The sequence below is a fragment of the Dromiciops gliroides genome, chromosome 4, assembly GCF_019393635.1.
Source record: "Dromiciops gliroides isolate mDroGli1 chromosome 4, mDroGli1.pri, whole genome shotgun sequence".
Classification (NCBI taxonomy): Eukaryota; Metazoa; Chordata; class Mammalia; order Microbiotheria; family Microbiotheriidae; genus Dromiciops; species Dromiciops gliroides.
Genome location: NC_057864.1, coordinates 167977175 through 168005045, shown reverse-complemented (window position 1 = coordinate 168005045; position 27871 = coordinate 167977175). Strand labels below are relative to the sequence as shown.

Below are 27871 nucleotides of genomic sequence, written 5' to 3'. Positions count from 1 at the left end.
TCCATTACTAAAGAGCCCCATCTTGATATATATGCATTTTTGTTTTATTATGGGAATTAGACCATAAGAAATGCTTTAGTGGATTTCAGCATTGTTGAAAACAACCCATTCTGCTGGACAGTACAATCAAGGCGTATTTTCTAAGAGAAAATGTTCGGCCATTCAGTCAACTAGCATTTAACAAGTGCCTGCTATGTTCCAGATGATGTGCTAATCAATGGGAATACAAAGGCAAAAACAAATAGTCCTTTCTTTCAAGGATCTCTCACAGTCTAATGGGAGAGAGAGACAACATGTAAACATGCATAGGAATTGTCACTCATGTCATCTTTGAAAGGTCAGGAGTTTATTCTTAACATCTTCAATTTGTATTTGTGTCATTTTAATATTCTTCATGAATATATAAAGATAAAGGATAGCATGGTATAGTAAAGGGCCAGCCTTAGGTTCAAGTTCTGCCTTTGGCATGGTCTAGCTTAGTGACCTTGGACAGTCACCCAACCTACTGATGCCCCCAGGCAAATCTCTTAAGTTACGGTCTTGACATTCTTGATCTCGTTGGTAAAGAAACTTTCCATGCCAGGAGTTCCTCATGCCAATGAAATCACAGGTTCTCTTCTCCAACTTCCCAACAAGAATAAAATACCACTCCCCAGCCTTTTACTTCACCTGTCATCACACTATTTAGGTAGCTATTATTGTTATCATTTCTTCTCATCTGCCCCTGGGTTCTCTATCCTTATTGGGGACCACCTTTCCCTGAATACCTTTTCCAGAAAACTTCAGCCATCTCCTTATTGCCAACCTTCTTGGTCTTCCCCTCCCTCCCCCAATCATGAACCATGATCAAATAAACTCTTGTTTTTAAATGAAGTCTGCCAATCTACTCCCTATAGGCCATTCACTATCCCAATAATTTTCCTGACCAAAGTGCCCCTTCCCTGGCCATCACTCCTCATTGTGTGTTAGAATAGTAGAATTAGAATGTAATTCAGTAGTAGAATGAGAATGCAATTCCTTGAGGGCAAGAGCTGTCTTTGTTTTTGAATTTGTATCCCCAACACTTAACATTGTACTTGGCCCATAGTAAACACTAAGGCTTTTTCATTAATATAGGAATTATTTCTCTGGTTAACTCTAACTGTTGCTTAGAAAATATTTTATTTTATTCTGAAAGATCTCATTTTTACATTTAAATAAATTTGTTTTGTTGTAATGCCAGCCAGAAATAACTACCACATTTAGGTCTGTCAATTTAAAGCCATGCCCTGCAGGCTATAGCAGAGTAAATTTAGAGATAGTTAAAACCTCCATTTGCCCTAGCCTGACCCAGGTAACCCCAAGATGCCAGGGTCACACTTACTCTTCCCTGAGCTTGAAATTGACAGGTCTACTTCCTCCTTAGGCTTTAGTGGCCATAGGCCATGAGTGACACTCACTTCTTTTGACTTTTGTTTCTCTTTACAGCCTGCAGTTGGCAGTAGATGTACAGATCCCAGAATGTTTTGGAGGAGTAGCAGGTGAAGCTGTATTCCTTGATACAGAAGGAAGTTTTATGGTTGACAGAGTGGTAGATCTTGCCACAGCCTGTGTTCAGCATCTTCACCGTATTGCAGAATCACACTTGGAAGAAGGTGAGTTTAGAAGAGATGTTCTTTCCTGTAGGACAGGAGATAAAAGTAAATGAGGTCCATGGAGCCTACATACACTTGTAATTAGAAGTAATTATATTTAGGTGCTGATCCTTAAAATTACATGTGAGGTAAATTAATGGTTTTTTAAATGGCTTCTCCCCCCCCCCCCAATCTTTCATGCCTTTAGATGTTTTGACATAAATGAATACTTTTCATAAGTCACTTATTTTTACTTGAATAAGCCTGTGGGTGGGAGGGGTAGTGGTGGTGGTGGTATGTACCATATGGCCCTGTAGAAGCTTTCTTCCTTAGTTACCCATGGCCTGGAGGGTCCCAGCCAGAGCTGGCATTAAGTGGGCAGCTTTCCCATGCTCTAGGCCATCAAGATCTCCATGCCCAGCCTTCTTGCTAGTGTCCCTTTTCTCTTTCCTTCCTAGCCAGACAGACTTCCCATCCCCATTCTTGTCAGAGAGAACCTAGAATCCCTACTTCCTTCCTCCCCTTCGTAGGCTTCCTGTTCTATGTTTGTACCCTTAGGATCTCTGGACCTTTACATGCACCCCAAAACTGAACTCACCTTTGTGCATCGTCTTCCCCAAGTAGAGAGTGAGCCTCTTGAGAACAGGAATTGACCTTTTCTGTTTGTCTCCCCAGCACTTATAATAGTGCTTAGTACATTTTGTTGCTGTTCAGCAGCTTCAGTCATGTCCATCTCTTGGTGACCCCCTTTGGGGTTTTCTTGGTGAAGATACTGGAGTGGTTTACCATTTACTTCTTCAGCTCATTTTACAGATGAAAACTGAAGCCAACAGGAGTAAGTGATTTGCCCAGGGTCACACAACTAATAAGTGTCTGAGGCCAGATTTGAACTCAGAAAAAGGAGTCTTCCTGACTCCAGGCTTGGCACTCTATTCACTGTACCACCTAACTGTTCCACTAAGTACATAGCAAGTACTTAATAATTGTTCTTTTATTCATGGTATAATATACACGTTCATGTGCTGTGTAGAATGTATTATTGTCTGTTGCTTGGAATAGACAGTCATGCAATTCAGTTTAGCATTTATTCATCACTTGCTTTGTGCCAAAAGCACACGGCCCTTGCTGTGGTAGGCACATATAAAGTATGACATGGCCCCTGCCTTCATGGAGTTTCATAAAATTATATGACACATGCATGTAAGTGTAAAGCAAAATATTTTATTGACCACTATTTTATATGGCCTACTAGAATATCTAATTTTGTCGTTTGTTGGAAATATTAAACAGATTTAGTGACTAAAGTAATAGCTGTTGGTATGATATAGTGGAAAGAGTGCCAGATTTGGAGGCAAAGGACTTGTATTCAAATTCCAGCTTTGCTACTCAAATGTACATATGATTTGAGCAAGTCACTTCTCCCTGGGTCTCAGTTTTCTCACATATAAAATGAAGGGGTTGCATTAGATGACCTCTGAAGATCCTTTGAGTTCTAAAGCTTTGAATTTTTCTCTTCTTAAGTGTATTTGTTCTTGGGTTTGTTTTTTTGTTTTCAGGCAATGAGGGTTAAGTGACGTGCCCAGGGTGACACAGCTAGTAAGTGTCAAGGATCTGAGATCGGATTTGAATTCAGGTCCTCCTGAATCCAGGGCTGGTGCTTTATCCACTGCGCCACCTAGCTGCCCCCAGTGTATTTGTTCTTAATGTGGCAAGCTGCCTACCTACATCTCTGAAACCTAAGAATTTCATTTTCAGCTGGCTGCTTTGGAGAGAACGAGAATGATGTGCTTCTGTTTTGCATCTTTTTCTAATTTAATTTAAAAGTATTTCGCTTCAGTTAGCAAACATGATCATAAATTTTTTCCCTTGAAACGCCTTGGTATTTTAAAGGCATGTGAAGAAAAAATGCAGTGGAATAAACTTTAAAACATTCCTTCTCTGTAAAACACATGGAAATCATGATCTGGTCACATTAATAATAGCTTATATTTTTATTAATAATGCTTTAACTTATATTTTTATTACCTTTTCAAGGTGTATACAGTTTTTCTTGTAGAATCCTGTGAAGTAGTTAGTGTGAGTTTTATTTTTTCTATTTTACAAACAAGGAAAAGTTTCAGAGAAGTTAAATAATTTGTTCAGCCTTACATACTTTGTAAGCGATAGAGCCAGGGCTTAAGCCTAGGTCTTTTTTTTTGAGGGGGGGCAGGGTAGTGAGGATTAAGTGACTTGCCCAGGGTCACACAGCTAGTAAGTATCAAGTGTCTGAGGCCAGATTTGAACCCAGGTCCTCCTGAATCCAGGGCTGGTGCTTTATCTACTGCACTACCTAGCTTCCCCCTAAGCCTAGGTCTTACAAAAAGCATGGACACCATGTAGGTTTTACCCTACCTCCTACAAATGTGAGGGAGAGGTAGATCATAGACATTAAGTGATTATCTCAAGATCTTAGAAAGCAGTAGAAAAGCTTGAAAATAGAACTTGCCCCATGACTCGGAGTTGGATATTTTAACCAATCAGTAGCATAGTCCAGAGAAACCAATTTTTGTAATGCTTCCATTTTTGTAAATTTTTTTTTTAATAGAAGGTATAACCTTTTATCTTATTTGTTGATGAATTTATTATTTTCACACCCTCATCAAAATAGTAAGAGATTATAAATAGATCATTATCTAAGGACCTGTTGTTGTTTGTTTCAGAGCACCAAAAAGCATTGGAGAACTTCTCCCTAGAAAGCATACTCTCCCACATCTATTATTTTCGTTGTCACAACTATACGGAGCTACTGGCACAGGTTCACCTCCTTCCAGACTTCCTTTTGGAACATTCAAAGGTATGGGACCTTTGGAGATGTTTGAAAATTGCGGTCCATGAGCATAGTGACATCAAGTTAAATTTTCTTAAATCTTTAGGGGGTCAGGACATTTTTTTATTTTTTCACTCTCTACCACCTAAATGCTTAATTTTTTTGTTCTAGATGATATAAACCACCAATTGTTCATATTTTCCTCCTTTGCCTTCTCTCTTGCCACCCCCAAAACTATTTCCCTCTTTTCATTTACTTACTACCCAATAATAGTCACATTTTGCCTCCTGAGGTACTTTGTGCTGAAAATAGGTTTACTGTATTGCTTTAATTATGGAGAAGTATGTGTTCTGCAAATTAACACTTTTAAAAATGCCTCTTCTATTCATATACTTAGTGAAAGCCTTCTTCCCCTTCTATTGCCTTTTCTTACCCAATTAGAGCCTATGCTACTTGGTGCAGGTGGCCATGTAGGACAATATACTTTGGAAGCTGCCTTCTATTTAGATAGGGAATACAATGGGGGGGGTCTAATTCAATGTATTTTAGGAACTGCATTTTGAGTTTGTTCAACCTCAAAGAAGCTTTTCCCCTTTTTTCTCCAAAGTCCATTACAGTAGGGCTAAGTGACTATTCCTTATGGGTGAGCATTTGTTTAAAAAGCTGTGGAGGGCTATAGCAAAAGAAGTTTGGTAGATTAATATGCCAGTCCCCAAATGCAGGCTCTCCCTACCAATTCACTGTGTGATTCAAGGTTTTCATAGTTAGGCTTCCTTGCTTCTTTGCTGTATTTAATTTTGTGGACACCTAATGTCAGAGAAGTTAAAAAGTAGATAGCATTTTTCTAGAATCCCACCAGGTTGCATGCAACAGCCACACAAAATAATCTAGCATTAACTACCATGGTAAAAAGTAGTGACTACTTGTAAACATTTTTGTTTTGCTATAGCTGTTGATACAGAGCCTTTTAAAAATATTAAATTTTTGGTTATGAAACATTGTTATTTTTGTTATTTAAATTGTTGGGTTTTAGTTATGGTTTATTTTTGTTTTATTTTAATTTCTGGACTGTCTAACTCTCTCCTTCCCCATGCCATGCTAGAGAAGGCCACCATTTAACATAGATATATATGTGTGCATGTGAAATATATATATATGTAAAACCATACCATGCATACTTCTATGTATCAGTCATTTCTCTGGAGGTGGATAGTATCTCAGAATAACTTAGTTCACAGATTTTTTTTTAAAACAATATTGCTGTTGTGTATAGAATATTTTCTTGGTTCTGCTCATTTTACACTTTATTATTTAATGCAAGTATTTCCTCATTTTTTTTCTAAAATCATCCTGCTCATCATTTCTTACAATACAGTATTCCATGACAGTCACATATCACAACTTGTTTAGCCATTCCCCAATTGATGGGCATCCCCTCAATTTTCAGTTCTTTGCCTCTTCAAAGAGAGCTGCTATAAATATTTTAGAACATATAGGTTCTTGGTTCTCCTTTTTCACTGATAACCTGAAAATAGTGGTATTGCTGAGTCAAAAGGTATACATAGCTTTATAACTCTTTGGGGATAATTCCAGATTGTTCTCCCAAATGGTTAGATCATTTCACAGTTCTACCAACAGTATATTAGTATCTCAGTTTTTCCATATCCTCTCCAACATTTGTCATTTTCCCTTTCTAATGCTTCTAACCAATATGATAAGTATAAGATATCTCAAAGTTGCTTTAATTTGCACTTCTCTAATCAATAATGATTTAGAGCATTTTTTCATATCACTATATATTGCTTTGATTTTCTCATTGACAAACTGCCTGTTCCCTGTCCTTTGACCATTTATCAATTGAGGAATGACTCATATTCTTATAAATTTGACAGAGTTCTTTATATATTTGAGATATGAGACCTTATCTGAGAAACTTTCTATAAAAATTTTTACCCAGTTTTCTGCTTTCTATCTAATCTTGGCCACATTGGTTTTATTTATACAAACCCTTTTAAATTTAATGTAATCAAAATTATCCATTCTCCATCTCACAATACTCTCTTTTTATCTTTATCTCTATATCTTTATTTTTTATTTTTCTTCTATCCATAAGTCTTATAAGTAATTTTTTCCATTTTCTTATGATATCTCCCTTTATATCTAGGTCATGTATCCATTTTGACCATATCATGGTAAATGGTGTAAGATAATGGTCTATATCCACTTTCTGCCAGACTATTTTCCTTATAATTTTACCAAATAGTGAATTCTTATGCCACAAGCTTAAATCTTTACATTTGTAAAAAACAAGGTTACTGTGTATTGTATGTCTCTTCTGTTCCATGGATCTACCTATTTGTTTCTTAGCCAGTAACAGATAGTTTTGATAATTACCACCTTATAATACAATTTAAGATCTGCTACTGCTAAAATTCCTTCCTTTATCTTGTTTTTTTTTCCTTGGGGCAATGGGGATTAAGTGACTTGCCCAGGGTCACACAGCTAGTAAGTGTCTGAGTCCGGATTTGAACTCAGGTACTCCTGAATCCAGGGCCAGTGCTTTATCCACTGCGCCACCTAGCTGCTCCCCATTAACATTCTATTCTAATAAAACAGTAGACATTTAATCTACTAAAAATACTCATTTTCTTTGACCACTCCCCCTCAAAAGTTCAAAGGGACCTCTTCCTTAGGAGGGCTTCACTCACCTTTAAAGAGCCATTGAATCATTAGCTCTTTCTGTACAGTGGCCAGTAAGGGGTATTTTTTCATCATTCCCAAAACAGTCCTTCAGCCCTGACTCTCATATGTTCAGCTAAAGGGAGTTAGTCATACCCAGAATGCCAGAGTGCTGACCTAGTGGTTGGCTGAGTGGGCAGGGCAGTTCTTTTGTGTATATGATATAAGTCCAAATGTGATAAATACATTGGAAAGATCTGGGCAAGGTGAGTTCCCTCATTCTTGTCTGCTTTTGGATTTCAGTGGCACAATGCTTATAAATTGTCTTAAAGCTCCATGCCTTAGGGTTCTCTTATAGATGGTGCTTATAGAAATTCCATTATTCACTGGCCAGACTATTTAAATGGGGCTAAGGACAGATCTACTTTATACTAAATTTTGTATTATGGTAAAATTCTGGTGTATTTCAAATAAAGCAAGATTATGCATTTAAAATTCATTAAAGCTTCATGAACTGTCTTTCTTGCAAATTCCACTGTGCCACCTAGCTGCCCCAAATTATTGTCTATAGCATAATGAATTATTTGATTGTAATAAAGTCATTCTAATAGTTCTTATATTAATCTATAGTTGTGTAGATTGTTAACATGTATAAACTCATAACTAATCAATAAAAGAGCTGTTGCAGGTAAATCCCTGTATTTCAAGTTCAGTCCTATAATTTAACTGTTGATTCATGTTTTCTTAGCATCCTTATCTTTAGTAAATTTTTAAAAACTGAATGCTGACTTCATGTGGTTACCTCTTTTGTGTATTTAGGTCCAGCTGATTATAGTGGATGGGATTGCATTTCCATTTCGTCATGATATTGATGACCTCTCCCTTCGAACACGGTTACTGAATGGACTAGCACAGCAGCTGATCAGCTTGGCAAATAATCACAAATTAGCTGTAAGTTTATGGACCAAGAAAGTTTCATAATAAACTGTGTCAGATTTTACCTACTGTAGCTCCCAATGCCTACATACAGCAAATGAGACTTCATGTTTGCCTTAGGAGCTAGCATACATAAGCATCATGATACTAGTGAGATGGCTTTTTTCTCTTTTGTGTGAAGTCATTGCTTCATATAGCAACTTCACTTCTGGTGGTAGTTTATCTTTAGCTTTGTGGGATATTTGGGAATCAATTTTCCCATGTTCTCTCTGCCAATACCTGAAAAAGAGTGTTCAGCTGACTGTTACTGATTTGTTGTTATCTTTGTTGTTGTTGTTGTTAATTTTCCCTGACAGTAGTGTTTAGGAATTTTCTGTCATCTGTAGAAATTTGTAGTACTCTGTCTTAAAATTTTCCTCTGTCGTTTGCCATAATTCAGATTTCTGTTACTCTTGTTAAATGTCCAGTAGGTGGCATGCTCTACTTAGAGCTATTTATAGTTCATTAGAGCAAAGCTTGAGAAATATTCAGACAATATAAAAGGTTGCAGTTCTAAAATGGTGCTTGGTCCTTCCCTCTTGCGAAAATGTTACTCCGTAGAAATTTTAGTCATTCTCAATATTTTTCTTTTACGATAGCATTTAGTCAGGTGTTTTGTTTTGTTTTGTTTTGTTTTTTGCAAAGAAAATAATTAGATTGTAAATATGTGCTAGCAAGGCAAAATCCAAATTTAAGATTCTTGTTAAAACAAGATATTATTTCCAGTCACATCTTCTTTGTAGAATGTAGTAGATAAAATAATGGAAATTTTTAAACAAGAATTATACTTACAAAAAGAATTAGGCGCTTAAGGCATATACTCAGATTTGTTATTGTTCAGTCATTTTTTTTTAGTTGTGTCCAACTCTTCCCCCCCCCCCCCCCCATCATTTTTCTTTTTTCTTTTTCTTTCTTTTTTTTGTGTGTGTGAGGCAATTGGGGTTAAGTGACTTGCCCAGGGTCACACAGCTAGTAAGTGTCAAGGGTCTGAGGCTGGATTTGAACTCAGGTACTCCTAAATCCAGGGCCGGTGCTCTATCCACTGCACCACCCAGCTGCCCCGTCCAACTCTTTGTCACCCCTTTTGGGGTTTTCTTGGAAGTGATACTGGAGTGGCTTGCCATTTCCTTCTCCAGCTTTCTACAGATGAGGAAACAGAGGCAAACAGGGTTAAATGACTTGCCCAGGGTCACACAGCTAGTAAGTGTCTGAGGCCAGATTTCAAATCAGGAAGATGAGTTTTCCTGACTCCAAGCCTGGCACTCCATGGACTGTGCCACCTAGCTGTCCATAAATTCAAATAGCTTCAGTAAAAGTTGTCATTTGTGTTGTGAATTCTAGGCAGTCAGACATCCGTTTAACTAAGACTTGTCTAATTTGAAGTTATTCTCAACCTCTCTGGAGGTCTTTGGCACTCAAGTGAGAGGAAACTAGAGGCCAGTCTTTCCAGTGGTGTTGTGGCTATTCATGGTCTATTGACTTTCTTTGTAGCTAAGGTACTTTACTACACAATGAACAGAGCAACTATTTCTTAGCTTTTTCATTTATGCTAGTATCTTTTGAGAGAAGTGCATCTCTAAGACTCGAAATTCTTTATCCATTCCAGCTAGATGCAATATAAATCTCACTTGAATAAAAGTTGGTATTGGGAGAATATTAGAAATTCTAATTGTCAAAGTTTTTTGTGTGCCTTTTTGCCAGATAGCTTTTGTTGTTTTAAGTTATTCTGACTAATGTTTGTTTTTCCTGTTCTAGACTTCCTTTCCTTGTTCTTAATTTACTTTTTTCCCTGTTTAATTCTTTAAAATCTTTTAAAAATAAATTTTATGATATCTTGCTTTTCACATCACCAAAATCTCCTCTAGTCTCCATCTTTCTTCCCCTCCCAGGGAGCCATACCTTATAATAAATAATGTTTTGTTTTTGGTTTTTTTTAGCGAGGCAATTGGGGTTAAGTGATTTGCCCAAGGTCACACAGCTAGTAAGTGCTAAGTGTCTGAAGCCGGATTTGAACTCAGGTACTCCTGATTCCAGGGCCGGTGCTCTATCCACTGCGCCACTTAGCTGCCCATAAATAATGTTTTTAAAGAAAAAAAAATTAACAAAACTTAGCTTTCAAAATATAAAATCTTAACCATAGACCACTCTTTGACCCAGAGATTATCTGTCTTATTAGCTCTGACTGGCACCAATGGGCAAAAGCAATGACTATGGATACTATTAGCAGATGTAAGGCATGAGAAGGACATTTTTTAAATGACAGAAAAAAGGAGAAAAATGAGGAAGAGAGGACCAAGGATAGAGGGAAGGAGGAAAGAAGGGGAAGAGAAAGAGACTAGAAAAGGAAGATCATTGTGTTGAAGATGGTACAGTTCTACAGGTACTCCAACTTTTAATTTGATTTTCTGTTTCCTTCATGAGGTTTTTTTAATGACTTAGCATTTAGGATTTTGCTAATATTGCATATGTCTACATACATATTTACATATAATAAATTGCCTACCATGTTTATATGGGTAAATTATTTGTTTTTGAGTGAAAAACTCCAAATATTAAAAAATGAGGGGTTTTTTATTTATAGAAGACACAAGTCAAGGATTGTTTTATTAATAGTTTCTTTTCAGTATCAGCTCTTTTTTTTCTAAGCCATGTAGAAATAACACCTCAAAAAATTGGTCAGACTTGGTTGTTGCTCTCCACAGTAATCTTTAGCAAAAGGCAAAAGATTTATTCAATCTGAAGAGAAACCAGAATATAGCATTAGTTCATTTTCTCTCTATTTTTGCAGGTAATTTGGACTAATCAAATGACAACAAAGATTGATAAAAATCAGTCCTCACTAGTTCCTGCTTTAGGTAAGCAATTAATAATTTTTTTAAACTTAATATGCCTATGGAGTTTTTTTTTAGTATATAAATATAGGTGATTCCTATTTTCTATAATTCTTCGGCATGCTGAGACATGAAGCATGAAACATGAGCAGAATTTTTTTTTAACCAAATGCTTTGAGTATGGCACTATACTGCAGAATATAGGAAATAGAGTACCACCAAACTTTTGTCATAAGCCTACATTTAATAATTCTGCTCCAAATCTGAAATGTAATGTTCATGCCCATTTATGGCAGAATTCATCCGCAGAAACCTCTCAAATAGAACACATGGTCCTCAAGCACTGGTACAGTTTCTTTGGTGTGGCATTCCAGTTCCTGGCTTTGAGTAGGTGGTCACTCTGTTCAGTGAATTTTTTCTTTTTTTCTTTTTTTTTTGTGTGGTGAGGCAATTGGGGTTAAGTGACTTGCCCAGGGTCACACAGCTAGTAAGTGTTAAGTGTCTGAGGCTGGATTTGAAGTCAGGTACTCCTGACTCCAGGGCCAGTGCTCTATCTACTGCACCACCTACCTGCCCCAAATTATTTCTTGAAAAGAGTGTGTGAATCTGTTTTTTTGGAAGTAGAACTGTATTTTTTTAATACACTTTTTTAATACACTTGGAAACTTACTTGGTAAAAGAACCCTGTGGAAAATTCTTTCTGTAAAGCAAAAAATCATACCTAAATTTATATATTTTTTAAAATTGAGGGGGCAGCTGGATGGCCCAGTGGTTGGGGCGCTGGCCCTGGAGTCAGGGGTACCTGGGTTCGGATCCGGCTTCAGACACTTGACACTTGCTGGCTGTGTGGCCCTGGGCAAGTCACTTAACCCTCATTGCCTGCAAAAAAAAATTGAATTTCCATTTGTTGGGCTTGCTTAAAGCAGAATTGCCTCTGTAATTAGTAATTTGAAATCCCAAATTGAGGCATTATATGAAATTTTGGGTATAAATTCAATAAAATATTTACAAAACCATGTTACTATTTTCCCTTCTTATCTCCCTCCCCTGCCCCCCTTCCATCTTGGTTTCTATTCTCTACTTATTTTGGCCTTAAGCAGATCTATGAGGTAAAATCCGAGGGGCTGAGAAATGTCCCCTACACAACATATATACCTGAAAATCTACCAATAGAGGCTCATTAAGGCTCATTCCTTTTTATTATGGGCTACCTGTTCTGTTAAAACCAAGTGCTCTTGGTTAGAGTCACATGCTAAGCTATTTATTTATACCATCATGTGATGTGGTAAATAAAAGCCATTTAGTTTAAGACTTTGAAATGGAGAAAAGTAGAGGGTATAAGCAGGTGGCCATAATTACACTGAGACATAAGGGAGAGAGAGAGGGGATGCTACACTATGGTAGGTACCTGACTAGACTTAGACTTAACTTACTGTACTTGTTGAAAATTATTCTGAAGATTAACTTTGTTGCATACATTTTCTAGTACACTTTTCTTAATTATGAAGAAGAAAAGAGCCATATACAAAGATGCAAGTACAGGTGGGAACAAGAAGAGCAGTGTCAAGATATTTCTTTAAGGAACATTGGATTTTTAATTATATTTATAGATAAAGCCCTTTGATTTTCTTTATATTCTTCTTTCTTTATCTCGGATTTTTGGCAACCTTTCAAAAAGTTTTGAGGTAAAATCTAGCAGGTAGTTTGTGTTTTCTGAGTGGAGAAGCTTGCAAATCTTAGAGGTGTTTGTATTTTAAAATATCTAGTAACTGAAACAGGTGTTTTACATCAAAAGGAAGTCTACAGCAAATAAAAAGTTTGATAGTTTGTAATTAGATGACTTACATCTGAAAACATAAATTTTTGTTTTGTAGGGGTTTTTAAATTGTAAAGTTATTTGATTTGCATGTTCTTTCTTATTTTAGAAGACAGACTGTAAAAGAGAAGATACAGTGGGAGTTCAATGAAATGTCTTCATTTTTCTTTCTTTCTTTTTTTTTTTTAAGTGAGGCAATTGGGGTTAAGTGACTTGCCCAGGGTCACACAGCTAGTAAGTGTTAAGTGTCTGAGGTCGGATTTGAACTCAGGTACTCCTGACTCCAGGGCTGGTGCTCTATCCACTGCACCACCTAGCTGCCCCATGTCTTCATTTTCAAAGACCTTAAAACCTATTATGATCTGAGGTGTACAGAAATACAAATAATAATACTATGTAATCTCTATATAAAATATATAAGCATAAAATAAGAAGTATATGAAGGAGGCACAAAACAAGTAATATGAGAATGCAGAAGCAGGTGAGAGACCACTTCCTCTTGGGGGAGGGTAGGGAAGGCTAGAGAGAATAATGGGCATTTGACCCTGGTAGTGGGAGCAAGTTGAAACATACCAGTTATAGAGAATGATGTGAGGCTGAAAATTATGAAACATACATACCCACAGACATTCACATGCGTGGAATGGTGAATAGTACAGTTAGGCTGAAGCAGAGTTCATGAATAATAATAATAGCAATATTTCTTTAGGGATCTGTGATTTCATCACTGTGGGGACACTCCATTGAATACAGATTCCAATTTCTCTCTGCATTAGCAAGTGGTATTTATGAGCTACTCTTCCTGAAAAAAGTCTTGAACTAGTAGCCAGCCTTCTGGGGGATAAGCATCTCCATATTAGGTTAGTCTTCAGACAACAGATACTTAGTCTGTTGCTGAATGCACAGTTGAAATCTTTCTAACTTCATGTAGGACCTGCCTGAGCTTGTATTCTGCTGGCAGAGCCTGTGGAAATCCAAAGTCACCTCTGTGCCATGATGAAGCATTAGAGTCAGACCTCAGTGGAGAAACAACTGCTAAAATACCTCATGTTTGTATTGACAAGTAAAGTAATATGACTGGAAAAGTCAATTGGTTTCATTCCATGTAGCTAGGCTAAGGAGTTTATTATCTTTATCCATTAGGCAATGGGGAGAAGCTTTTTAGTAAAGGATTGGCATGATCAGATTTTTACATTATTAATGTTAATCTGGCAGGCATATATATATATATATATATATATATATATATATATATATATATATATATATATACACATATGTAAAGTGTATTGGAGGAGGAGAGGTGGAGACAGGGAGACCTATTAAGAGATTACTGCAATAGTTCAGATGAGAGATAATGAAAATATGGACAAGGGCAGTGTCAATTAGACTGCAATTAAGAGAATGGATGCAAGAGCGATCTTTTTGCTCACGATTTTTTTTTTTTTTTGGTGAGGCAATTGGGGCCAAGTGACTTGCCTAGGGTCACACAGCTAGCAAGTGTTAAGTGTCTGAGGCCAGATCCGAACTCAGGTCCTCCTGACTCCAGGGCCAGTGCTCTGTCTACTGCACCACCTTAGCTGCCCGAGAGTGATCTTTTAGGTAAAAACAGAAACAGGTTGAATATGGGAAGAAGGCAAAGAAGTAAAGTCAAAGATCATATTGAGGTATCGAGCCTGGGTAACTGGGAGAATGGTGCCAATAACAACAAAAAATGCTTCAAAAAGAACAGACTGTTTTGGGGGAAGATGAGCTTGATTTTGAACATGTTGGTTATGAGGTGTTGGAAGAAACTCAGATTGAGAAGGCTTGGGTTAAAATCCAGATTGTGCACCATTGTGTGACTATCAGTCACTATATCCTTGGGTCTCACTGTGTTCATCTGTGAGGTGAGAGGTTGGACTTTATAACCTGAGATCCTTCTGGCTCTAACAGGCTGCCAGAAATGTAGATCTAGAGCTCAGAAGAAAACAAGGGAATGTTTGAAGCCTTGCTAGAGGATGATGGTGGAGAACAGAGCCAGGCCCTGGGAAGGAGCCTGTAATGAAGAAAGAAAACCAGAACAAAATGATGTCCATGAGGCCAGTGGAGTACAAAGTATCAAGGAAGAGGCAGGGGTTTAAATACTCCAGCCAGAGTAAGAAGGATGATGACCAGGAGAATAAATGGCTTGAGTGATATGTGAGAGAAGTTTCAAGAGAGAAGGAAACTGAAGCCAGGCAATAAGTGGTGTAAGAGGTGAGTGGTTCTGATGAGGGAGAAACCTACAGGCTTCCTTCCAGTGCAGTCTATCATGGTGCAGATAGGGTCAAAACTTCTTGACTTCCCCAAGATGAGCATTGAAATCTGGATGTGAACCTAAAATCTCCCTCTCCAGAGCTAGTGTGGCTGATTTAAAGAAAATTGTCGGGACAGCTAGGTGGCGCAGTGGATAAAGCACCGGCCCTGGATTCAGGAGTACCTTAGTTCAAATCCGGCCTCAGACACTTAACACTAGCTATGTGACCCTGGGCAAGTCACTTAACCCCCATTGCACCGCAAAAAAAAAGAAAAAAAAGAAAATTGTCAACATAGGGGAAGGGAGAGGAGGAAGAGTGGCAGGTTCAAGTGTAATGTTGTTCTAGGATTGGAAAGACCTAAGTGTGTTTGTGGGAAGAAGTGAGGGAGCCAGTAGAGGAGAGACTGAAAATACAAGCAAGAAGGGGGTGGTTGGTTGAGTCCATACCTGAAGAGAGTAAAATGGGAAAGGGAGAGGAAGATGAGCTTTGGCAGGAAAAAGACTTGGAAATTTTGAGGTGTTTGGGAAGGGAGTTGAGAGACCTCCCATCATTAAATAATAATGGCTCACAATCTATAGGTCACTTTTGTAGTTTAAACTGCAAAGCATGTATTACCTTCTCCTTTAAGGTAGTAGTACAAGTATTGTCACACCTGTTTTCAGATAAGAAAATTTGAGGCCCAGAGAAGTTCAGAGGCTTGCCCCTGGTCACCTGGTCAGTATTGGAGCTAGGGCTTGAGCAAAACCCAAGTCTCCTGACTTTAGATCCATGCTCTTCTTTAAGGAAGGAAAACTTTTATTTTTCTTTATGGAGGGAAAACTTTTTGACATGAGAAGTGGCCAACGTGTTTGGCTTTTATTGTAATAAATAAAAGTTTTTTGATACTTTCTTGATATTTGTTTAATTAAATAGACTCTTGGGTCAATAAATGAAATAGTAAACTATATTCCACCTGGAACAATGCCATATGCAAAGTGCATAATAAATAGTAGGTTTTATTATTTAACTTATTACAAAGAACTTTTTGGTATTTTTTTTTTTAGCTTGGATTCAAATGTTAAAACTCAAGCTATAGTCGATGGTTTTACATTTCAGTAGATTGAAGCAATTTGGGAGATACAAAGAATTCTCATTTTCTTCTAGCTTCACATACTGCCCCAAAATCCTGTCTGAACCCAAAAGATAGAGTAGCACCATTTCTCAAAGGGTCAGAATTGACTATGGAGTTTTAGGGGGATACACATGGTTCTCTTTTGAGATACATTTTCTTTTAGGGGAATGTACAAAAGATAACAAATTAAGACACAATGCGGGGGCAGCTAGGTGGCACAGTGGATAAAGCACCAGCCCTGGATTTAGGAGGACCTGAGTTCAAATGTGGCTTCAGATACTTGATACTTAATAGCTGTGTGACCTTGGGCAAATCACTTAACTCTCATTGCATGTGGGCCCCCCCCCCCCAAGACAATGCTCAGGAGTCCTGTGCAAAGTTCTTTGTCTTTTGACAATGCATCTTACTTAGATCATGCATTTATTAAGTGCCTACTATGTGCCAGTTCACTGCCAGGGATACATAGACACGTGAAACCAAGGAGCATTTGTTCTACCTGGAGAGGTCAGTATGTTCACATAGAGGCAGATATAAAGTAGATATAAGGTCTTTGGGAGAGGGGAAATATTAATAGCTGGGGAGATCAGGAAAGGCTTCAGAAGAAGGGGACACTTGAGTGGAGTTAAGTTTTAAAAAACCCTAGGGATTCTAAGAGGGAATCCATTGGTGTTGCCGGAATATTATTAGCACAATGTCTCTGGATTCTTCTATTAAGCTCTTAAGTATAACAGTATTATCTCAGAGTTTTTACTTTTCTCCTTGTAGCAGAAATATGTGAGTAGATCTGGTAGCATGGAAGATTGACTGGCATAGTGACTGAGGGACTATAAAGTTAACTAAAAGAAAAAAGATGTATGATTTACAGTACTGTATTCTCCTTGTTCATAATGCAGCATATGTTCTGAGCTTGATGAAACCTAATGGAGTGGTTATACCGTATTAAATGAAATGAGACTGTAGCTGGTGATTAGAGTTGGTCCAAAACACCTCTCTCCACCTAGTAGATAAGGCAAGATACTCACAAGTTATTGTTTAATTCTTTTTTTCTTAGGGGAAAGTTGGGGACATGCAGCTACCATTCGATTAATTCTTCATTGGGACAAGAAGCAGAGGTCAGTGAAGAAGCTGGCTGGTGACTCATGTTGCATACATGTTCAGTAGATGTCATGAGCTGGTCCACCTTGGAGCTGGTCTTGTGGTTGAGTGGTGCAGTGTAATTTGAACATGTCTTACTTGGGTTTTGTTTTTCATTTTCATTACAGTCTTTTGTTTTTATATCACCTTCATTTCCCAGCATAGCCCTTTTTCTTCCCTTTTGTGGTGAGGCATACTTTTTAACAAAGAATATAAAAGAAGTACATAAGGGAGAACACACCAAACAGGGTTGACAGTAGAAGCAGTGCTGCTCACCCATAGCCCTCACATCTGCAAAGATAGGAAGGAGAGAAGGAGATACATTTTCTTCTCCCTTTAGGGCCAAACTTGATTATTCTAATCATACAGCTTACAGTTCGATATTTTTGTTCCTCCCTTTCCCATTGTTGTAGTCATTGTTTATATTATTTTTCTGGTCCTGTTTACTTCACTCTGCATCAATTCATAAGACTTACCATTGGGCCTTTTTCTTTATTCACTGGCTCCATGTGAGTGGGGAGAAATGTAGGTTGCTACTGCTCTGTACTAAATCACAGAAGTTTAGAACCTGAAAAGTCCTTTAGCTAAACAGAAAATTCTTTAGAATATTTAAATAATAGGTTATGCCTGAAAGTGTAGGCAGAAGAGGAATGCTGTCTTCTCTATACCTTTTTGAAATCAACTACCATTTGTTAGCTAGCATCCTGCAGAAGCGGGTTGGTACCCCTTGTACCTCGCAGGGTTCAAAGGCATCATAGAGAAGACTATTTTTGAAGGTTTCCCCAGGATTCTTTTGTAGAAAATAGGGTCATTTTTCTTAGCTACTTAATATGATACTCACTAATGTCACCTATACAAAATTTTATGTCTGTATTGTTTGCATTTCCTTGTATTTGTTCTTACTCTGTTCTTGTTATCTAGTTTTCTGTCTATCTGATAAATACCTTTCTGTGTGTTAAACTATTAACATTAATCTTTCTCCCGACTTGAAACCTTTGAGCAGATGAACAAACTAGCTTTCATTTTCCTTAAAATGGAAAGGGAGAAGTTGTGCTTTTTTTTTTTAATGTACTTTATAGAATGATGTCAGAATCCTGCCAGCCTCTCCACTTTTGGATTAATTGGCATAACCTCATGAACTCTGTCCAAAAGCTGTTATGAAGAGGGAGGCTGAGACAGCATGTAGTCTGCAGATGGAACAAAGGGTTACCCTAAATATACTTTGGATCCGGTCAGTGATGAGATCTCTTACTTTATCTATTTCTCTTTGTTCTCATGTAAATTGATTAAAAGTCAGTCCTGATTCAACTATTTTTATTTTCACGCTAATCTCTTAAGTTCATAAACAGAATTAGACTCCCTTTTTTCTATTTAAGTGATAAATTTATAGCAGATAATTTATTTGGCCTGTACTTCCTTTAAAGATTGCTATTTCCAAATGGCTCAAGTAACTCAGATTTTCCATCTATATTTCCTTTTTTCAATAATTGTTTTGGTTAATATGATAGCCTTTTCCATACCTATGATTAGTCTTTGACCTTCACCAGCTTTAGATGTTGGGACAAATTTTTTTTTTTGGTGGGGGGGGGACAACCTAGAACAGACTGGTTCTTGTAAATAAAATGATTGCTTTGGCTAATTTGTTCCCAGCCATAGAATTGTTCTACCCTCCTCCTGTAAATGTGACACTGTGCTCAAAAGAAAATCCACTTCCGACAACATGCTCTGTTGTCAAGTCCTGGCAGCAGATCTCCAACTGAGAGACTCTTAAAACATTGCTTATACTTCCTGAGATGTAGGCAGCCCACTGTTTAAATGTTCTAAGGAATTCCCTGTGTAGCTTCTATGTAATAGCAATCTACCTCAGGCTATAATTAAATGTTCTCTAATAGAATAGCACCTAAGAAAAACTAAAAATAATTAAGAGGATCTTTGGCAGGGTATCTCTTCAACCAACTGTAAGGCGGAAGATTATTTCTAGTATCTAATTTTGGAAGTTATTGTTGAGTGGCTAGGTGTACATATAGGGGTAAGTAGATATTTTTGCTTCTTTAAGTTGGACGTAGGAATAAAATATAGCCCATAAAAGATACTTAAAAGATGAACCTGAAATTAATTTTTTCAGTTATTTTATTGATTTTTTTTTTAATGTTGCTCTCAATTCCCAGTGACATTGTCCGCTCTAAGTTCATGGGACTTATTTCAGGTGTCAGAGAAGAGCTTTTATACTCATTCCCTAGGATTTAACAACTGATGTTCTGTTCCCTACATCAGTAGTTATGTGGTAGATATTACCATTTCACTACTAAAAGGTAGAATCACAATCTAACACACAGCTCATAGAAAGTCTGGTGAAATTTATCAAATGATATGAATTTATTACCAAAATTAGAGCCAGCTGCATTGCAGATGAATAGCCAGTGAAGGGAGTATGGAATGAGCCAGTGTCTACCTGAGGTACTTTTGGATGAATAGCATCTTCTAGGCTTGCAGAATTTCTCCAAGTCTTACACCAGCCTTCTCCATAAGTACCAGTATCTACATAAGGGTCACAGGATGAGTCTTCTGCTGCAGATTTTCTGTTTGAGGTTAGAGTGCTCTTGTTAGTGGAAAAAGCCTTAGAAGTCCGTATCAATGCAGGTGCCCTTCTCCTTCTGACTCTTGGTCTTTTCTGAGTGCTAATTGGTCAGAGAACATATATCTCAATCATGGACAGCCTTTTTCATACCTATGATTGGTCTTTGACCTTCACCAGTCTCAGATGTAGGGCCTCTTGTCTGGGGGAAGACTTAGAATGAACTGATTTTTGTAAATAACTCAGGGTACAAGAATACTCAATGACATTGGGGAAAAGCTACTGTCATACTAGTATGGGAGTGAGGACTTGTACAAAGTTACAAGACGTGGAATAAAAGAAACCTGTTAGTCCTTAAGTTCAAATTTATTAGGCTGCATGCAACTATGCTTTAAAGGCAGCCATTAACTTTTGGGGGGGGGCAGGGCAGTGAGGGTTAAGTGACTTGCCCAGGGTCACACAGCTAGTAAGCATCAAGTGTCTGAGGCCAGATTTGAACTCCTGAATCCAGGGCTGGTGTTTTATCCACTGCACCACCTAGCTGCCCTAGCTATTAACTCTTTTATTCATTCATTCATTCATTTATTTGTGGGGCAGTGAGGGTTAAGTGACTTGCCCAGGGTCACACAGCTATTAAGTATCAAGTGTCTGAATCCGGATTTGAACTCAGGTCCTCCTGAATCCAGGGCCAGTGCTTTATCCACTTCACCACCTAGCTGCCCCAACTATTAACTCTTTTTAAAATTTTTATTTATTTATTTATTTACTTACTTACTTCCTTCCTTCCTTCCTTATTTATTTATTGTGGGGCAATGAGAGTTAAGTGACTTGCCCAGGGTCACACAGCTATTAAGTATCAAGTGTCTGAGGCCAGATTTGAACTCAGGTCCCCCTGAATCCAGGACTGGTGCTTTATCCACTGTGCCACATAGCTGCCCCAGCTATTAACTCTTTTTTCTTTTTTTTAAAAGTGAGTCAGTTGGGGTTAAGTGACTTGCCCAAGGTCACACAGCTAGTAAGTGTTAAGTGTGTCTCAGGCCAGATTTGAACTCAGGTACTCCTCACTCCAGGGCTGGTGCTCTATCCACTATGCCACCTAGCTGTCCCATAGCTATTAACTCTTAATAATGCACGTACAGAAGAAGACAAACTACATTCAGTACAAAAGTTTGTTTTGTTTTTACTTAGGAATGGAGTCTTCCCAAATGGAGATTATGCTTCCTTTTTTTTTTTTTTTTTTTTTTTTTGGCGCGGCAATGGGGGTTAAGTGACTTGCTCAGGGTCACACAGCTAGTAAGCATCAAGTGTCTGAAGCCGGATTTGAACTCAAGTACTCCTGAATCCAGGGCCGGTGCTTTATCCACTGCGCCACCTAGCTGCCCCAAAGCGTTTTATTTGTCTTTTTCTTTTTGTTTTTGTTTTGTTTTTTGGTGAGACAATTGGGGTTAAGTGACTTGCGCAGGGTCACACAGCTAGTAAGTGTCAAGTGTCTGAGGCCGGATTTGAACTCAGGTACTCCTGAATCCAGGGCTGGTGCTTTATCCACTGTGCCACCTAGCTGCCCGGGGATTATGCTTACAGTTTCATTTTTACAAAAAGTCATGCCAACAGTAATAGTCACTTGAATCATCATTTTGTCTTACTTCTACAGAAAAAAATTTATACATCAGTAGTGCCTCAAACTGTAAGGTGGGTGACAGCAATAAAAAAAAAAGACAATGGTTAATGACAAAAAACCCCAGGACACCTTCATCCTGTCCATTTCCCCTAAGAAACCCACTCTTGTAACAAAAAAAATATAGTTAAACAAAAGAAACAAACACATGATTTGTGTCTAATATATGCTTATATTGTGCTACTGTAGTCCACCATCATTCTAGTCCTCTACATTCAAGATTTGTTTTTGCATTAGTCTGATGTATTTCAGTGTTGTTTTATTTTAGTATTATTGTAGTTATCCTTAGAAAGGTTAAGAAGGGATTATAACATTGTAGTCGTATAGTTATGCTTAGGGAAGAAAAATCCCTCTTTAGTAGGTTCAAATTCAACTTTTCCCACCCTTTCCAGTACTTATCCCTGTAATAACATCAGTTCTTTAGTGTCAGCAGTTTTTGCTTTTTTTTTTTTTTTTTTGCTGGGCAATGAGGCCAGATTTGAACTCAGGTACTCCTGAATCCAAGGCCAGTGCTTTATCCACTGCGCCACCTAGCCGCCCTGGTGTCAGCAGTTTTTAAAGTGTGAATCATTTTCCATTTTAATAATTTTTAAAATGTTATTTCCCATGGGTCAAATGTTTTTCTCTAATTTTTCCCACTACTTTCTTTTGGGCCGTGGCCTTGTGTTGCATCAGTTATTTAAGTCGTTATTAGGTTGAACAGTTTTAAAGAATTAAATATTCTGTTAATTCCTCATTGCCTTGTTTTCTGTGGCCCAAACACCTTCTGATCTTTAAGATTATGTGGATACTTTTATGTTATTAAAAAAACTAGTCGGTTGTACTGTCCACAGTGTTGACCTGTACTTGGGCAATAAATTATAATGTCTGATCAGAGAAACAACTAAAATAAATGAACTTTTCTAGGCTAAACAAAGAATTTAAATATCTGAAAGTCACAAATGATATCAGTTTATATTGCCTGTTTTTAGAATTTAGATTGTCCAGTCTTTACCTAAAACATGATGCAGTAGGTAACATTTTTGTAGTGTTTTTTAAAAATTGTTTTCTATCTTATGTGCCTTGTATACTGTGGGTTTTCTTGTCATTTGCATATTCATGATATGAAGCAATGATCAGAATTTTACCTCTTTTTGCCAAGAGTATCAGGTGGTAGTGCTGGGTGATAAATTACACCCCCACACAGTATTTCATATGTGTGCTGTGCTTTAGAGCACACACTGTGCTTCTGACTTGTTTCTTCCTGACCTAAACTATGTAGTTCAGCCATATGTTGTGTTTCATCCCAAATGTAGCCATTAGCCAAGAGATTCCTCTGTTGGGTTTTTTAAATTGCTGAAATTCTGTGAGATCCCTAAGATATAGACACCAATTATAAAACTCTTTCTGTAATGAGGATTTACCAGAGATTTTCATCCCAAATCATTGTTAATATTTGATTTCAAGTTGCATTTATAAGCCTTTAAGATAAATTTACATGTCTGTTTACATTTTTATAGTAATTTTAAATTGGCTGAATGTAGCCATAGAAACTTAGTTCAAATTCTTTCACCCTAACAGCTGTGTGAACACAGGCAAATCATTAACCCTCAAGTCAGTTTTTCCTTCTCTAAGATAGCTTTGCTACATACCTTTTGAGATTGTTGTAGACGGTTAAATGAAGTCATGGATGTGAAATCACTTTGACAACTACAGTGCTTTCAGAAGTAAAGTGGTATCATTATAGAAAGGTTTAAACGATGGGGTTTTTCTTTTTCACATTTTGGTCTGAAGGTTAACTGCTTTGAGTTTTTCTGAAGATTAATAAAGAGGGAGAAAGTTTAAAAAATGAAAAGGACTCTTTGCAAAAAAACCCCACTAATAATCTGAAATTAGAACATGAGACTATTTAATTAAAATGTCACATTCTGATTGAACATTGTGAAGGTACATGAGGAAAATTATGTCAAAGGTAAAAAGGAATTTAAATTACCCTTACTATATTGAGTGTATTTAGAAGCAACTAAGTAGCTTGGGGGAGGAGGGGGTCAATGAGGATTAAGTGACTTGCCTAGGGTCACACAACCAGTAAGAAGTATCAAGTGTCTGAAGCTGGATTTGAACTCAAGTCCTCCTGAATCCAGGGCTGGTGCTTTATCTACTACACCATCTAGCTGCCCCACCTAAGTAGCTTTTTAAAAAAAACAAAAAACAACCAAAAGTTAGGTTTAACATAACAAAAGTTTAATAATTTACTTCCTCAAACTATTCTCATTTATATGCTATTCACATTGAATCATGCATAGCCATGTTTTAAACTTGTGTGTAAACAGTCACTAAAGTCTGTTTAGAAGTAATTCTTGGGGCAGCTAGGTGGTTCAGTGGATAAAACACTGGCCCTGGATTCAGGAGTACCTGAGTTCAAATCCAGCCTCAGACCCTTGACACTAGCTGTGTGACCCTAGGCAAGTCACTTAATCCCTGTTGCCCTGCAAAAAAAAAAGAAAAAAAAGAGAAGTAATTCTTTTGAAACAATTATAATTTGTTAAAAGTTCACTTCTCTTAGTGTGATACACAAGCCTGTTGTGCTAGTCTATGTCCCACGAAAGAGATACTTGGATGAATTGTTTCTGCTTTTTAAACCTCAAGGAATACAATTACCTTATAGTCAGTTATTTAATATTGATCAACTTATACATGTCTAATTAAAGGAGAGAGTAAGTTCACTTTTTTCACAATTATTCAGTTTAACACTGTTTAGAATTTTAATTCAGCAGAGTTGCAAATTGTAGCAAAACGACTCTAAAAATCGAAATTGTTATTTATCCTTACTAATTGAAATTGTATGTTTGTGTCCATTTGCAGGTTAGCAACATTGCACAAATCACCAAGCCAGAAGGAGGCCACAGTACTGTTTGACATAACGGTGAGCTCAATTTAATGGGAATAGAAATTGTATGTTGAATGGTTGTGGTTGTCTAAAGAAAGCTTCCCCAAAAGTGTTTCTCTTAATTTCAGTAGACCTCAATCCTCTTTAGAAATAGGCTTTGAACCTAGCATATTCTTCAGATAGTGTTACCTTTGTAGTGTTAAGGGCTAAAATTCTAGCTAAACTGTCTAAAATATCTAATGAGTGGTCGCCAATAAATTATAAGCTTTAGCAAGAGTTAGACTTTTAGGCATTAATTAAGGAGAATAAGAATTTGGTAAAGAGAGAGAAAGGCCTAGATTCCTATCTATTAAAGGGAGAGCACATTTCTAGCTCCACTTTCCACCAGAGTCCTCAGGAAAGAGAGCGAGACCGAGCACCAGTCTCTTCCTTCCTCCTCCCACTAGCCTGCGTCACTTCCTGACGCCAAAGAAAAGACTCCTGGTCTTGCCCTCAAAGACCTTCACTTCATGGGCAGAACTCTTCTACAGTAAGTCTCCAGCAGGTGGCGTCATTCCAATCGTTACAGTTGAATGTTCCAGTATTTCAGAATTAAATGAGTCTAAACATTTATTCTTGAGGTTTATAGAAGAAATATTTCTCATGCTTTTAGAGTAGTGTTTTCTACTATAAAATTAACTTTATCGTATTAAGGTTTTTAAAGTAAACAACTTAAAATATCAGCATTAGTCATATTAGTCTGTACCTAGACAGTAGGCCTTTCAGTAACCAGCACTATAGCCACATTTACTAATATAAGATTATTTGGGAAAGTATTTATTGTAGTATTTATATTTTTGGCCAAAGTATACATTTTTCCTCATGGTTTAGACATAAATATTGATAAGTTACTAGATTCTCATTTCTATAAGAGTAAAAAATGAGAAGTGGGGGGAAATTAATATAATATAATGTGATATCATATAATCAATATAATATATAAATATATAATATTACATATATGTGTGTGTGTGTGTATACGTTGGTGTGCTCCAGACTACCCTTTGAAAAACACTATTTTAGGACAGTCCTCTCCCAAAGAAGGTCAGATGCACAGGGCAATTCATTAACGTACAGAAGGAAAATGAGACTTTTTTATCTTTAAAAAAAAAAAAGAAACTGAGTTGTACTAATACTTTACTTGTGGCTTAAAAGTGTTACCTTCACTCATTCTGTATATCCCTTCCAGTATTCAGTATATTCTTAGGGAAGAGTGGGAATCCACAATGAGGAAGGGCTGATAATGGGACCCATACTTGTTCATTTCCTTCTGATGTATTGTAATATATTGTAGTTTGTATAAGCCTAGTTAGGTGGACTTAAGTGTGATGTTTGTATATTTGCCTAAGTGCAGTGTTTGTTTTTCTGTGATAGCAGAGTGGCTATTTTCTCTGTTCCAAGTGTAGGCAGATATCCCTCCTGGAGAAAAAGGTGAAGGGATTAGAAGAATGTTTCTTCACACTCTAGGTTGTAATGGGAAATTGAGTGTTCCTAAAGAAAACAGAATTGAGACTTCACTGGGAAAAAAAGGATTGGAGGTCAAAGAGGGGAGACTTGATCTTTGTCAGGATGTTAGGAATGGAAGCGTATGACGCAAGAAGAACAAGAGAAGGAAAAATATAGTTATCCAGTTAGAGCCTAAGACAGATTTGAGGTTCTTCCTGAAGAGGAGAGAGCTGGGTGTTCTGAGAAGGAAGCTGCTGCTTGTCTTCCCCAAAATGGTGCAGTAGAGCCATGGCAGCTTTAAGAGGAGAGATGATCCAAGCAAGGTCAGAGAAGTAAGAAATGATCAGTAGTAGTATCTGCTGATTCTTTTCTCAGAGGTGCTTAGGCAACTCTTTGTCAACCTGATAAGAACTGCAGAGAGGTCTCTTGTCTTCCTGGGTCTTGTATCCAAGATGGCAGAGGACCTCCCAAGGTGTATCAAAACATATGACAACTACACACTTCAGAAATTCATGTGAACACAAATAACACTTCTAGAAGGAATCTAAAAGGCATTGCCAACAATTATGAAGTCTTGGGCAAGAAACTGCTGACTATACAGAGAAGTTGAATTTTCTGCACTGTCGAAGGAAAGGGAATTTGGGAAGTAAACCACTGGTTAAAGCATCTAGGTCTTGCAGGGTTGGACGTGAAGTTAGGAAGACCTAAGTTTTAATTCTGCCTCAGGTGCTAGTTATGTGACTCTGGACAAATCACTTAACCTTTCTTTGCCTCAGTTTCTTCATCTATAAAAATGAGGATAATAATGGCACCTACTGAACCAAGAGTTAGAATATGGAGATGACACACACCTGGAAAGAATTGGAGCACACCAGCACAAAGCCTGGTAAGAAGATATTGGCCATATGTCTTAAAAATTAATCAAAAGGACTTTAAAAAAGGATAAGAGAAGAGAGAGGACTGCTTTATGTAGCCCTCAAGTTAGATACTGTAGAGAGTAGCCACAAAGAATGAAGAAGTAGAGCAGGTAAGACTTACTCCTAGAGTTTCTAATGGAGGAGAGGAAATCCAGGCATAGTCTGGCATGTACCACTGATTTTGGGAAAGCAGATTTCAAGGGATTCAGAGGAAGGATAGAAAGGATCCCATAGACTAAAAGGCCATAGAGGAAGCCATCCAGGAGGGCTGGGAGAGTCTTAAAAATGCAATTCTGAAGAGACAAAGAGAAATCAGTTCTAATGAGAAGAGAAAACGGTATTTGTCTGAAGAGAATGATATAGATGCACAGGAAACACCAGCCTTGATTTAGAAAATAAAAGAGTACTTGTGCCCTGTAAAAATATTTTCACATGCTAAAGCTCAGAATGAGCTGAAGTTGGTGAGAGAAATGAGGGACAACAAAAAAAAAAGCCTCTTTACTTGGGATAGACGGGTCTGAAACCTGAAAACAGAAAGAAGCAGAAGTGCCCAATTCATATGATTTGTTTTTTCTCTCTGCAAAGAATAACCACCTATAGCATGGAAATAATAGAACCAAAATAACCAAAAGGGAGCTCATCCCAGATCAGTGAGGAGATAAAAAGAGAAGACCTTGATGCAACTTCCCTGAAAGAACTGGTAGATGGGATCACTGTTTGTTGCAGTAGATATTTGAATACTCATTAAAGGAGGAACAGTTATCAAGATTGAAGAAGAGGAAATGTCCTGATTTTTTCTTTTACGGGAAGAACACAGAGCCTACAAAAAATATATAGCTTCATTTTGATGCCTGGAGAAAATTCTAGAATGGATTGTTAAAGAGATGGTCGGTGAACATCTAGTTAGATGGCTTCATTCAGCACAGGTCCTGCCAAACCAGCCCCATTTCATGTTTTGAAGATTACTAAGCCATAAATTAGGAGAATGCTCTCTATATAATTTACCTAGATTTTGGCAAAGCTTTTGATAAAATACCTCATCTAATTCTCATGGAGAAGATGGAGAAATGGATTAGATGAGAAGATACCTAGAACTGTTTGAATGA

The 27871-nt window shown here is 37.5% G+C and overlaps 1 protein-coding gene and 1 non-coding gene across 3 annotated transcripts in view; one reads left to right on the top strand and one right to left on the bottom strand.

Annotated features, from left to right (window-relative positions):
* Positions 1-27871, top strand: part of RAD51C (RAD51 paralog C) — a 58274-nt gene that overhangs the window by 11576 nt on the left and 18827 nt on the right. For both annotated transcript variants that reach the window (XM_044003992.1, XM_044003991.1), the window contains exons 3-8: positions 1468-1634; positions 4313-4446; positions 7918-8049; positions 10862-10928; positions 17162-17222; positions 24339-24399. In XM_044003992.1, the coding sequence (XP_043859927.1) occupies positions 1468-1634; positions 4313-4446; positions 7918-8049; positions 10862-10928; positions 17162-17222; positions 24339-24399 (622 nt within the window). The remainder of the gene's footprint in view (positions 1-1467; positions 1635-4312; positions 4447-7917; positions 8050-10861; positions 10929-17161; positions 17223-24338; positions 24400-27871) is intronic.
* LOC122726842 lies at positions 10717-10829 on the bottom strand. Its single transcript, XR_006352835.1, has one exon. It is a non-coding gene; the product is annotated as a U5 spliceosomal RNA (small nuclear RNA).